The sequence below is a fragment of the Dama dama genome, chromosome X, assembly GCF_033118175.1.
Source record: "Dama dama isolate Ldn47 chromosome X, ASM3311817v1, whole genome shotgun sequence".
NCBI lineage: Eukaryota > Metazoa > Chordata > Mammalia > Artiodactyla > Cervidae > Dama > Dama dama.
The window spans coordinates 89,710,557-89,723,929 of NC_083714.1; the positions used below are offsets into that span (position 1 = coordinate 89,710,557).

Consider the following 13,373-nt stretch of genomic DNA (forward strand, 5'->3'; position numbering starts at 1 on the left):
AAAAATAATTATAAACCTATATTAATGGTATACAATATATAAAGATGTATGTTATTAATACCATAAAAAGGGAGTGAGCTGGGAAAGAATTCAGTTTTTATATGTAACTGCAGCTGATTTCAGCCATTTAAAATAGTGCATAACTTAAAGAGGTTTTATATAACTCCAAAGGCAACCACATGGAAAATATCTGTAGAATATACAAAAAAGGAAATAAGAAGGGGATTAATACATATCACTACAAAAAAGAAAATCAACGAAATTGGAGGGAAAGCAATAAGAGATGAAAGGAGTGACAAAAAAGCTACAGGACATAGGGAAAATAATAAACAAACTGGTAGTAAAGTCCATCCTATCAATAATTCCCTTAAATGTAAATGGATTAAACTTCCCAAGATACATAGATTTGCTGAATGATTAGGGAAAAAACAGAATCCATATACACTCTCTACAGGAGATTCGCTTTAGGTCTAAGAACACACAGAGGCTGAAAATAGATTTTTCATGCAAAATGAGAGCAGGAATGGCTATACTAATATCAGATAAGATGGATTTTAAATAAAAAACAGTAATAAGTGACAAAGGACATTATGTAATGCTAAAAGGGTCAATTCATCAACATAATATAACAATTACACAAATTTAGGCAACAAACCTCAGAGATCTGAACTATAGAAAGCAAATGTTGACATACTTGGAGGGAGAAATATATTGCCACACAATAACAGTAAGACACTTTGATATCCCACTTTCAATAATGGATAAAAACAACCAAACAGTAGATCAACAAGCAAATAGAGGACCTAACAAGGCTACAGGCCCATTGAACTTAACAACATATGCAGAACAATCCATCCAACAACAGTGAAATACACATCCCCCTGTATAAACGGAACATTCTCCAGCATAAACTACATGTTAAACCACAGAACAAGCCTTAGCAACTTCAAGAAAACTGAAACTACACACAGTATCTTTTCAGATCACAGTATATGAAACCAGAAAGCAACAGCACAAGGAAGATGGGAAAATCCACAAATGTATGAAAGTTTAACAACATATACCTAAGCAATCAATGGGTCAGAAAAGAAGGCACAGGGGAAATTAGAAAACATCTTGAGACAGAAAAAATGAGAACACAACATGACAAAGTTATGGGGTACAATGAAAGCAATGCTGGGAGTTTATAACTATAAATGTGTACATTAAAAAGGAAGAAAGATCACAAATCAACTATATAATTTTACACCTCAAGGAGCTAGAAAAAGAACAAATGAAAACCAAAGCCAGCAGAGGAAGGATATAATAAAGATTAAAGCAGAGATAAAAAATAAAGAACAGAAAAGACAACAGAAAAAAATCATCATAACTGTATTTGGTTTTTTAAAAGATCAAGAAAACTGACAAATACTTAGATACATTAAGAGAAAAAGATGAAAATAACTAAAATCTGAAATAAAGGATGGGATATTACAACCAATGCCCCAGAAACAAACAGGATTATAAGAGGACATTATGAACCATTGTTTGGGAAGTAACTGGGCAATCTAGAAGAAGTGAATCAATCCCTAGAAACACACAATCTGCCAGAACTGAATCAAGGAGAAATAGAACACCTGATAGACCAATAATGAGATTGAATCAGTAATCACTAATTACCACCCCCCTCCCACACACACACAGAAAAAAAACAGGAACAGATAGCTTCAATGGAGAACTCCACCACACATTTAGGGAATTAATACCAATCTTTCTCAAATCATTCCAAAAACGTTGAAGAAAAGGTAACACTTTCAAACTCATTTCACCCTGATATCAAAGGCACCAAATGAAAAGAATATTACAGGCCAATTGCCCAGATGAATGCAGACGCAAAAATCCTCAACAAAATACTAGCAAAACGAACTCAACAGCACATTAGAAGGACTGTGTGCCACGATCAAATGGGATTTATCCCTTGGATGCAAGGATAGTTTAACATACAAAAATTAATCAATGCAATAAAACACATTAACATGAATGAAGGACAAAAATCACATGATCATCTCTATAGAGGCATAAAAATTGAACACTCTTTCATGATAAAAACACTCAAAGAACTAGGAGGAGAAAGAAATTATCTCAACACAATAAAAGCCATATAAGTAAAGTCCACAACGAACATCATACTCAGTGGTGAAAAACTGAAGTCTCTTCCTCTAAGGTAAGGAACAAGACAAGGAAGCCCACTCTCACCACTTCTATTCAACATACTGGAAGTCATAGCCAGAGCACTTAAGAAAGGAGAAGAAATTAAAGGCATCCAAATCAAAAAGAAATAAAATTATCTCTGTTTGCAGATAGCATGATTTTGTACATGGAAAACCCAAAAGATTACACACACGCACACTCACACACTCATACACACACATACAACAGGTAGAACTAATAAACAAATTCAACAAAGTTCCAGGACACAAGAAACAAAATTAGTTTTATCAATACACACTAACAAAGAACAATTTGAAAAGGAAATTAAGAGAACAATTCCATTGACATTAGCATCAAAAAAGAATAAAATACTGAGGAATAAACTCAAGCAAGGAGTCAAAAGACTTCTACACTACAAACTACAAATCATTGCTGAAAGAAATTAAAAAGAAATACAAATAAATGGAAACACAAATAAATGGAAAGACATCTGTCTACACAGACTGGAATATGAAATATTGTTAAGAGGTCCACGCTATCTGAGATGGTTAATTTTATGTGTCAGCTTGACTGGTCCACAGAGTGCCTAGATATTTAGTCAAACATTATTCTGGGTGTTTCTGTAGGGTGCTTTTCATGAGATTAACATCTAAATCAGTCAACTGGATAAAACAGATTTCCCCAGGTTAATGTGGGTGGGCTTTATCCAATCAGTTGGCAGTCTCAATAAAGCAAAACAGGCAAACTTTCCTCACGTAAGAGAATTCCTCCTGCGTGAAAGCATTTGGACTGGGACATCAGCTTCTTTTACCGCCTAGAGACCCAAACTGAAATATCAGCTCTATTGCTTTGGTTCTTAGGCCTTCTAACCTGGACTAGAGCTAAACCACTGGCTCTTCTGGGTCTCCAGCTAGCCAACTCACCCTCTAGAACTTGGGACTCACCAACCTCTATAATTGAATGAGTCAATTCTTTTTCACACACACACACACACACACACACACACACACACACACACACACTCCACTGGACCTGTTCTTCCAACACACTACCCAGACTGATCTACACACTGCAAACCCTATCAAAATCCCAATGGCATGTTATACAGAAAAAGAAAACTTCATCCTAAAATTTAAATAGAATCTAAAAAGATCTTTAATAGGCAAAGCAATTTGGAAAAAGAGAAAAGTAGAGAACCGACACTTCCTGATTTCAATATATTACAAAGCTACAGTAATCAAAACTGTGTTGTACTGCTATATTAACAAATAGACCAATGGATTAAAACAGACATCTTAGAAATACACCCTCACTTATAGAGGATGTGCCAGATAGCAGATTTGCTGGAAGAGAATAAAAGGAGCATTTTTTTTTTCTTTTAGTTTTAAGATATTTGGATCAAAGCAAGGGCTCTGGAGTCAGATTGCTTGGTTTTAATGCTACCACTGATCCGCACAGGCCAAATGACCTTGGCTCACCGACTCAACCTCTCAGTACCTGTTTCCTCCCCTGTAAGAGGCTGGTAATCACTGGTACTATAGTCCTAGGAGTGTCACAAGGAAGCATTGAGTGCCAGGCACAGGGTCCCTGCTGTATAAGTTGCTTTCAATACATTCTGCCAAGTCACCTCCCAAATAGATTTCTTGCAGCGCCGCCACAGGGGTTTGCTCCTAACTTCTCCCACTCTCAGAATGGTTAACCGCTTGGAAGGTCTTCCTAGTGTGTGAAACCTGATTAGTTGCTTTAGTTTACATCTCCAGAATCAGCAGTCATGAGCACCTTTGCGAGTGTAACTGGACACTAAGATTCTCTCTTCTTTCAATTGCCTCAGATCAGAGAAAGAGCTGAGGGAGCAAGGTCAACCCGAGTCTGTTCCCCAAATCTGCCTGCCAAGAACGTTTGATGGAGCAGTTGAGGCAGAGATGTTACAGAACAAAACTACAATCCCTTTGTCCTCTGGCCACTTAGGGAAAAGTAGGCTGACCACTCACCACTGAGTGCGGGATTCCTCTGCCCATTCTCCCATTGGGTCATAAGACTTGTGGTGGAAGGGAGGCTGGCAAGTGCTTTCAGCACGTGCTAGGCGCCCAGCGCCTCCAGCCTGACATTTCATCCTCAGCTCCCAGGAGACCAGCGCCCTCACTACCCTCCTGCCTCCTGCTCCACCCATTATGTATACAGTCGGGGCTCAGGGCTGTGGCTCTAACCGGAAAGCGGAGGTGGGACAGGAGGAGGTGGCAAGAAAGGCTTGACAGAGGTACACTTGCAGTATCACCTTCACCTGCCATCTCGCAACTGCTGGGATGGCCCTTGGGCTTGGCAGCAAGCCAGAGGAGGCCCTCGACCCCATTGGTTACACCTCGAGGGGACAGCCAAAAAAGGCACGTGCTGGTTGGCAGGAACCGGACCAATGAGGAGGCGGCACCTCTAGCACGCTGAAAGTATCGCGTTATTTGCCGCCATGTCCTGCGTGTGGTGCTGCTCGTGTTGACGGCGAGCTCCAGACGACGCCCGCCTCACCTGACGTGACAACCACCACTGCCGCCACTGCGACTCGGTTGATAAATCTTCGTCGCCCCAGGTCCGGCGGCCACCCAGAACGCGACATGAGCTCCCCAGATGATGAGGTGTCTCTTTCGGGAGCGGGTTTCAGCGCAGAGTGCGGGGAGCAGACCAGCGGCCTTGAGGCCGGCTCCGCAGGCCTGCAGGGACCCGGCCCTGGCCCCGAGGCGGGGACACCGCGAAGCTGCGAGGGTGAAGGCGGGGATGGCTTCCCAGAACCTGAGGGCTTCGAGTCAGAGCAGGAGGTGCTGGAAGCGGGAGGGCCGGTGCTGTGGGGCTGCGAAGGTCGGCCTGGCTCCCCGGCTGACAACCAGGAGGACGCCCTGCAGCTGGTTGACGAGTCAGTGGCAGCCATCCTGCAGCAGCTGGCTGACCTGAACGTGCTGGGCACCCTCAGATACCTGTCCCAGGAGAGCTATGCGGTCGGCGAAGTGTCTGCCTTGCGGGACCTCAAGGCGCGTCCCCGCAGTCGAGGCGGTGCCGCCCAGAGGTGTGGGGAAGCGGCACAGACTGAGGCCAGCCCTCTCCAGGTCGGTGGGAACCCTAAGAGAGGCACTAGGAGTAGGTTGAACGTGGCTCTTGATTGCCAGTGGCCCCCCTCTGAAAGCCCAGCCAGGCTGCTGTCCGACCCCAAGTCCACTGATGAGTTCAGTGAGATAGAGCGGATGAGGGTGAGCATTTATCCCAAAGACGGAGGCCAGGCCAAGCTCAACAGCCCCAAGGATCCCGGGAACCCACCCAGATGCTTGAATGTCCAAGGCAGGGAAAATCTCCTTAAGGTGCCAGGCACTTGCCTGTCCTTGGCTCCACGAGGATTAATTTCGGTTGAGGGCAGGCAGGGCAGGCAGAGCGACACAGAGCAGGAGGACATCTCTCCCCCTAAGAAAATGCAGAGTGTGCTCTGGGGGAAGGGGGGCAGCCTGCCCAGCTACCCGAGAGTAGCAGTAGCATCAGCTACTGCAGCTGCCGCTACAGGCAGCGGGCCGCAGCCCACTCCTAGGAGGAAGGGGGTCCAGGAGAAGAAATCCCTTGGGGGCGTCTCCAAACCTGCCGCGGGGAGAACCTTCCCTTCCTGGGGGCAGGGAATCTCGGCCACTCCCCTGGAACCGGCCACCTTCCCCCCAATCTCCGGCATCCCGCTGCTCGGGAGGTCCAAGAAGTATGCCTTGGTCCCTTGGGGAGCGGAAGAGTCCAAGCACACCATCGCTGGGAAGAAATCCGTGGCTAGGCGGGCCTGGGAGTCGGTGGCAGCAATGGCGGTGTCAGGAGCAGACAACGAACCAAATAGAGACCCATTCCCAAAGGGCCAAGTGAGTAGGCCAGGACCCTCCTCTCTCCCCACTCTTCCCCCTACCACCCTCCCCAGGACACAGATCTTCACCCGGTGCTCCTTCTCTCCATCCCTCAGGGGTCGTCATTGTGTGGCCATCGGTCACTGGGTCATTAGGATGCCAGAATGGGGTCCTTTCATTAGGGACAAACGTTAAGGTAGCACTTTGGGTGTGCTGGGCTCGGTTCTCCACCTTTGACCTCTTTCCAGCCTCCTCCACCAGGCTGCCGCTGGAGTGGAAGGGAGAGCTGGTAGCTGAGTTGATTTGAGGGGACCCCTTAAAAGCTTCACAGAGCTTCGGTGTTTGGACGCATCACTTTCCTGAATCCTACTTCGTAGCTGTTCCCCAAACCTTCCTTGCAGGGGCCCCAGGCTTTCTCAGTGCCACATGTTGTCCCTAGCTCAGCTCTGCCTGCTGGCCTGGGGCTGACTGACAGGGAATGTGCTAAAGAGATCAGCCTTTCAATTCTCTTTCCAATTCCCTGCCTCAGCCCGGTCTTGAATCATGTGAGCTCTCACACACACAGGCATAGACATATAAATGCACTGGTACACACACGCACACGCACACACACACACACATCCTTACTCCAGATCAGTGAGAAATCTTTGTTTTTAGCTTACCACTGACAGGCCATGGCCAACTTCTCCATCAGTGCATCATGGAGAACCCGGCAGGGCCAACCTCAACATCAGAGGCACACAGGATTCAGGAAACTCAGAGCCCGTGGCTATGAACAAGGGAGAAGTCAGACTCAGAGGGCCTGGCCCATCAGGTGAGTGTCCTGGGTTTTTATATGCGGGTAGGAGGCCAGGGGTGAGAGCAGAAACATCTGTCTCTGACTCACTCTCTCTCCTGGGGGCTCAGCCTTGCTCTCAGGCCACTTCTATGGGAAGCAGGGTGTCAACAGGGCTGGACCTGGCCCCATCACCTTCTGTGTGAAATTTGTTTGGCAGGGGTAATTGGTGGCAGTGCCCCAACAGCTCCTCTGGGCGTAGACCTGCAGGCTAATAGCCTTTTCTGTGAAGTGCTGTTCGCCCACATTGCTCTCCCAGGTGCTGGTTGTGTCTGCTGCTCTGGGAGGCTTGAACCCAGAGCCTCCATCGTGGTGAAATGGCTGTCCCTAAGGAATAGAGGGGCAGGCCCAGAGAGAAGGTTTGTGCTGCCTGCCGGGCAGAGCAGGGGAGGCCTGATGCTGGCAGAGGGTGGTACTGCCTCACCTCACCTTAGAGCCTGCTTGGCGGTTTCCACCTCACTGGGAACCTGTGAAGCTGGATTATGTGTCCTTTCCCTGTCAGGTGACCAGGAACCAACTGACCATCCCCCAAGACCGAAAAGGCAGCAGCAGCCACCTGGAATGCAGAGCTGTCCTCGGGTAATGCTTCTTCTGGCTCCTGTGAATGCACCCAAACCCCATGGTGGGATCTGAGTCCAAGTGCAACTGACATGTGTGGGCCCTCCCTCCCTTATCCCCACTCCAGGGAGGGAGCCGACCTCATTTTCACTGAGGAAAGTCCCCTTGCCAGTCTAGACACCTGGTTTGGGATGAGGGCCCGGGGGAGAGGAGAGGGGAGGCGGGTGTATACTAACCATTTCTCTTCCTCCTATATCTGCTGGCCTAGTGTCTGGTGCTACAGAGAGAAATAGACGAGCTTAAGGAGCAACTTGGTATGAGGAACCAGGGACAGAGAGCAGCGGGTTCTTAGTGCAGAAGCGGGGTGGGCCCTTGGGGTGGGGTGTGCTGCAGGTGCAGGGGGCCTCATAGGGATCAGCATTCCTGTGGGGAGGAGAACCTATCAAGCCTGTCCCTGGAGCATGCGGTGCATGTTCAGCTGGGTGTGCGGACAAGTAGCAAAGTACTATGTGGACTGCATGCACACTCTGCCAGCCAGATGAGTCCTAGAGAGCTCCTTCTGATAGGACTTGTAGAGATGCCTTGTTGATCTGGTGTAGCCTCTAAGGGTCTTGTTGGTTTGTTTGGGAGACAATTTTTTAATGGTTTCGGCAAGGCCCCGAGCTTGAGAGCTGGTGGCACATTATATTTCCTATTAGGAAATGGCTCCACATTTCATTTCGGTAGTGGGGAGTGATCGGGCCCAGAGCTCTTTGCATCGGGGCTGGGGGTAGGTGGGTTTCAGGTTGCAAGGCTAGGTGGTTCCCCACGGGGACAGGGGGACAGGCTTCTATGTCTGTCTTTCTGGACCACCTGTTCATGCCTCTCCCTGTTGCAGCCTCCATGCGGTACCTGGCCAAGAAATTCCAGATCCTTTGAAGTGAGTGTTATATACTGCATACCCCTTCCCACAAGGTTGGCTGTTGAGCAGGGCTGTGGGCTGCCCTGGCTTGAGGCTCTTCCCTGACTCTGCTGTTTTACAGGTTGAGCCCAGTATCTTCCTGCAAGAGGAGCAGCTGTTACCTCCGGGGCTGGCGAGCTGCAGCTAAGCTTCTTGCCTCTCGTTCTGCCTCCACCAGGGCATCCTCTGCCCCTTGTTTTGCCCCCTCTCTGCCCCAGTTTCACAGAAGTTTTTAACTAAAGGACTTCTCATATTCTGTGTTCTGCCCTCTCTCTGGGAGGTAGGGGTTGGGGGAGTGGGGCAAGGCCTGGTGGGGAGCCACTCCATATCAGAGCCTATTGCAGAGCAGTACCTCTGGCATCCTGTTGGGGGGGACTCTGGGTCAGCCTCTGCTACCATCCAGGCCAGCAGGGCAATGGAGTGCCCCCGGTCTGGGTTCACTGAGGGCCTTGTCTGGTCACATTGACCCATCCTCCCATTCCCCTAAAGGCCTTCTTCTAGTTCTTTAAACTCGCTCCTCTGGAATTTGCTGGTTCCCATCCATCCTTGACATTCTGCCTCCCAGTTGGAAGGAACTCATGACCCACGTACAGAGGTCCATCCCATCCTGCTTGCCGCATTGGATTCATTGTCCTACTTAGCCTGACCACTCTCATTTCCATTGGAGTACCCTTGATCCCTCCCCTGATTTGCCATTGGTGACCTTGCCTGAACGTGTAGTTCAGCAGGTGGAAACAGGCACAGGTGCCCTCATCTCTCCCTTCCCAGGCTCTGCCCTCTCATTGGAGTCCCTACTGCCCGTACCATTCCCACCCCTGCCCCAGTCCCACCTTGCAAGCTGGAACCAGCACACAGTCCTCCTCTCCTCTTTAGCCCTCACCCCTGAGACTCAAGCACCAACAGTTTCGCTTCTCCTCCTTTGCATTCAGTAAAGGGCTTGGCCATGAAGCCTGGACCCAGTGAGCTGAGGAGCAGGAGGGAAGGTACAGGGAACACAGGAGACAGGCTAGTCTCTGGGCTGGAGGTCAGGTGACGCATCTATTTGGTGGCAACCTGGGTCAGACTGCACCCTGGCAGCTAGAGATGGATAGTGGAGTCCTTTGTGTTTTCACCTCCAGCCTGAGCCTCTCTATACCCTTGAGTGGAAATGGGCCCATCATGCTCTATGGCAAGTGTGGTTAGTAGGTCTCTGTTCTTGCAGGGTCCCTGTCAAATACTGTTCCACCAGACCCATGACACAGATCTTCCAATAAATGATATTTCCCGGAGTATCCCAGCTCAGTATCCCAGACTACTATTTTTAGGGCACATGACAATGAGTCTGAACTCCGTGTTCAATTTCCCCTTCGCTGGAATTTGGTGAGCACTTCCTTTCCCTCAGCCAGCACTCCAGGACTGTGCCAGCCTGAGACTCAGAGAGACAGATCTGTGTTGGAGTGAACTGAGGGTAGGTTCTGCCTGACACCATTCCTGAAAGACCAGGGTTTTATTACACAAAAGGGGGTATGATGGTAGGTAGCACATTCAGAGTTGGTGCCTGGACATCTCTCTGTGTGAATAAAAGTAAGCAAGGATAATGCCCTTGAGGCAGAAGGATGTGATTCGGGGAGTAAAGAAAGTAGAGACTGGTCCAGATTCAGTAAGGCATTGAGTGAGCAGAAGCAAGGGTCGGATCTCCAGTATTCAAGGGGTGTTGTCATGTTCCCAAAATGTAGGAGGGGGATGATGCAGGAGTTACCACACCTCAGGACAGGGTGTTGGGACTCTCAGAGAGTTGGAGTCTCTGGAGGAGGCTCTGGATCCTACCTTGCCATTCTATGATATCTGCGAACTGCTGAGGGTGTGGATGAATGAAAATGGGAAGGGTGGCTCTGGAGAGCACCAGGGATATTGCTGCTCATCGTACAAAAAGGAGACCACCGAACATGAGTTACCCGAGGCAGGGGCAAGAAGGGTGCCATGAGGAAGTGAAGTTAGGAGTGACTGCACCTGCACAATGGGGAGCACTTCCCCCGTATTCTCACGTTGATTCCCTTCCCGGCCTCTTGGCATGAGGTCAGGTGGAGAGTCTACGTGTGGGTTGGAACAGTAGAGACCTCAGGGTCAGAAAAGAACATGCGTGGGACTTACTCCTTACACTCAGACCCCTCCCTGGAGCAGGTGGGCTTGATCACTTAATTTACAGTGATCCAGTGTTTACTGCCTGGTGGTGTAGCACATCTCGCTGTTGTCCGAGTGAGTAAATTTGGCAGAGACCTTCCAGCTGAGGTCTCTGCCCACCGAGACATGTAGGTAAGTTGTGCCCGGGGAGAAGTCCAGCATCAGCATCAGCACCACCCTTGGGCAGAGAGGGGCCCGGGACTTTGGTCACCAGGGTGAGGATGTGGAGAATCTAATGAAAGTGGAGGTTTGAAGGCATGAACACAACCCCTCATTCCCTTTTTACCAGGCTCCCTTCCCTCCTCTGAGCACACAGTTCAGACCAACTACCTCACTATAATGTTGCTGGAAACATAGACATCACAGGCCTTGGCTCAGCCCCAAGCCTTCCACTTCCAGTGGGAAATCTGTGGCAGGGCCTGAGGCATAGGTTAAAGAAATCCATCTGGGCCCCAGGAGGTAGGAGGAATGAAGAAATCCGGCCTCATTCAGTGCACCCCTGTTGCCTTTCCCCTTCAGCCTTGGAGAGCCCTAGGCCCCATCCTGCATGGTTCTGCTGCCTGTCCAACTCCAGGGAAGACGCACATCCCCACGCCACCAGCACCAGCCCCAGGTCTACGGTATTCTCTGTACTATTGAGGGACACTGGCACAAACAAAGAATTTACAGTAGGTGAGCCTTGAAGAAAGCGCAGGCTGCGGTGGGCACAGTAATCATGCCCCAAAATGTCCAAGTCCTAATCCCTGCATTTGGCTTATACGGTCCTTTGCATGATAGCAGTTGGGTAAGCTTGCAGATGCAATAAAGGTTGCTACTCAGCTGACTTAAGGTGGGGACTCTCTCACCTCCAATGGGCAAGTCCGGCCAGGTACTCTGGGCCTGCCAGGGTTGCCAGGTGGACTGTCTCTGTGTGACCCAGGCAGCAGCATTTGAATGACTACAGTGTGCTTGTTCTACCTGTGCTTGTGCAATGTTGACGTCCTGGTAAGTACTGCTCAGATGCAGATGGAGGACTTTTACAAAGAAGATTCACTTTCTTTCAAAAGATTTACCATTTCTATTTCATAAAACAACCCTTCCAAACATAGAAGAGAAATTGCATTGAATTAAATATGAATTAAATCAGACAAAACATATACACATTATAGAGAGCATAAGCCTTCAATCGGACGAATAGTTAGGTAACAATCAACCCATTTTACTATACTCAGGTTGCATGTACATTGCACATCCAGGAGTCACCTATATATCCTTTTCCCTCACTGAATCCTCATGGATAAGTCTACCTACTTCCTATTCCATTTACTTGACATTCTTGAGGAGGCCAAACTATATATAGAGAAAACAGATGGGGTGTTCCCTGCGTCTGGGGATTGACATAAGGGGTTAACTGACAAGAAATCAGAAGCAATTTTGCAGGTGAGGAAATGGTTTTTATTTCGATTGTGGTGATGGAACCATAAGAGGATGTGCTTACAGTGGCTCAGAGACCTTGTGAGTAAATTGTATCTCAATAATTCCATATTATTGTGATACTAATATCGCTTTTCAACAGCACAAGAGACAGTTTTTTGCATGGTCATCACCAAATGGTCAATACCAAAATCAAATTAATTACAGTCTTTGTAGCTGAAGATAGAGAATCTGTATATAGTCAGAAAAAAAAAACAAGACAAGGAGTTGACTGTGGCTTGGATCATCAGATTCACATAGCAAAATTCAGGCTAACCTAAAAATGTGGTAAAAACTTCTAGACCAGTCAGGAATGACCTAAGGCAAAACCACTATGATAATGCAGCAGAGGTGACAAATGGATTCAAGGGATTAGAACTTGTAAACAGTGTGTCTGAAGAATGATGGACTGAGGTCTGTAATACTGTACAGGAGGCTGTGAACAAAACCATCCAAATGAAAAAGAAAAGCAAGAAGGCAAAGTGGTAGGAGGCCTTACAAATAGCTAAAGAAAGAAGAGAAGCAAAGATCAAGGGAGAAAGGGACAGGTGTATCAAAGTAAACACAGATTTCCAAAGAACAGCTCGGAGAGACAAGAAGGCCTTCATCAATGGACAGTGTATAAAACTAGAAGAAAAACAGAAGAGGAAATTTAAAAGATCTCTTCAAGAAAATTGGAGATATCAAGGGAACATTTTTTCCCAAAGATGGGCACAATAAAGGACAGAAACAGAAGAGAACCAGTGGATGCCGAAGAGATCAAGAAGATGTGGAAAGAATATACAGAAGAACTGTACAAGATCTTAATGTACTGGATTACTGTGATGGTGTGGTCACCACCCAGAGCCACCTATTCTGGAGAGTGAAGTCAAGTGATCCTTAGGAAGCACTGCTCTTAATAAAGCTAGTGGATGTGACAGAATTCCAGTAGAACTTCTCAAAACCCTAAAGGATGATGCCATCAAAGTGTTGCATTCACTATGTCAGCAAACCTGGAAGACCTAGCAGTGGCCACAGGACTGGAAAAAGTCAATCCACATCCCAATTCCCAAAAAGAGTAGTACCAAAGAATGTGCTAACCATCAGACAATTGCACTCGTCTGCCATGCTAGTAAGGAAATGCTTAAAATCTTGCACGCTAGGCTTCAGCATTATGCGAACCAAGACCATCCAGATGTCCAAGTTGGGTCTAGAAAAGGAAGAGAAACCAGAGATCAAATTGCCAACATTCGCTGGATCATAGAGAAACCAAGGGAATTCCAGGAAAACATTTACCTCTGTTTCATCAACTACGCCAAGGACTTTGTCTGTGTGGATCATGATAAGCTGTGGAAAGCTCTTAGAGAGATGGGAATACCAGACCATCTTACCTGTCTCCTGAGAA

At 47.7% G+C, this 13,373-nt stretch overlaps 1 protein-coding gene across 1 annotated transcript; it reads left to right on the top strand.

Annotated features, from left to right (window-relative positions):
- The first annotated feature begins 4,796 nt into the window (after positions 1-4,796).
- Positions 4,797-8,355, top strand: LOC133052155 (uncharacterized protein CXorf49 homolog). Its single transcript, XM_061136915.1, has 5 exons — positions 4,797-6,062; positions 6,702-6,858; positions 7,382-7,458; positions 7,706-7,751; positions 8,315-8,355. The coding sequence occupies exons 1-5, from the start codon at positions 4,797-4,799 to the stop codon at positions 8,353-8,355; spliced, it is 1,587 nt and encodes a 528-aa protein (XP_060992898.1).
- The last annotated feature ends 5,018 nt before the right edge of the window (positions 8,356-13,373 follow it).

What these genes read in the sequence shown, in the direction of transcription:
- LOC133052155 (XM_061136915.1), top strand. Translation starts at nt 4,797, where the DNA reads ATGAGCTCCCCAGATGATGAGGTGTCTCTTTCGGGAGCGGGTTTCAGC. An exon ending in ACCCATTCCCAAAGGGCCAA is followed by an intron (nt 6,063 to 6,701) that starts GTGAGTAGGCCA and finishes CTTTGTTTTTAG; the next exon opens with CTTACCACTGACAGGCCATG. An exon ending in GAATGCAGAGCTGTCCTCGG is followed by an intron (nt 7,459 to 7,705) that starts GTAATGCTTCTT and finishes CTGCTGGCCTAG; the next exon opens with TGTCTGGTGCTACAGAGAGA.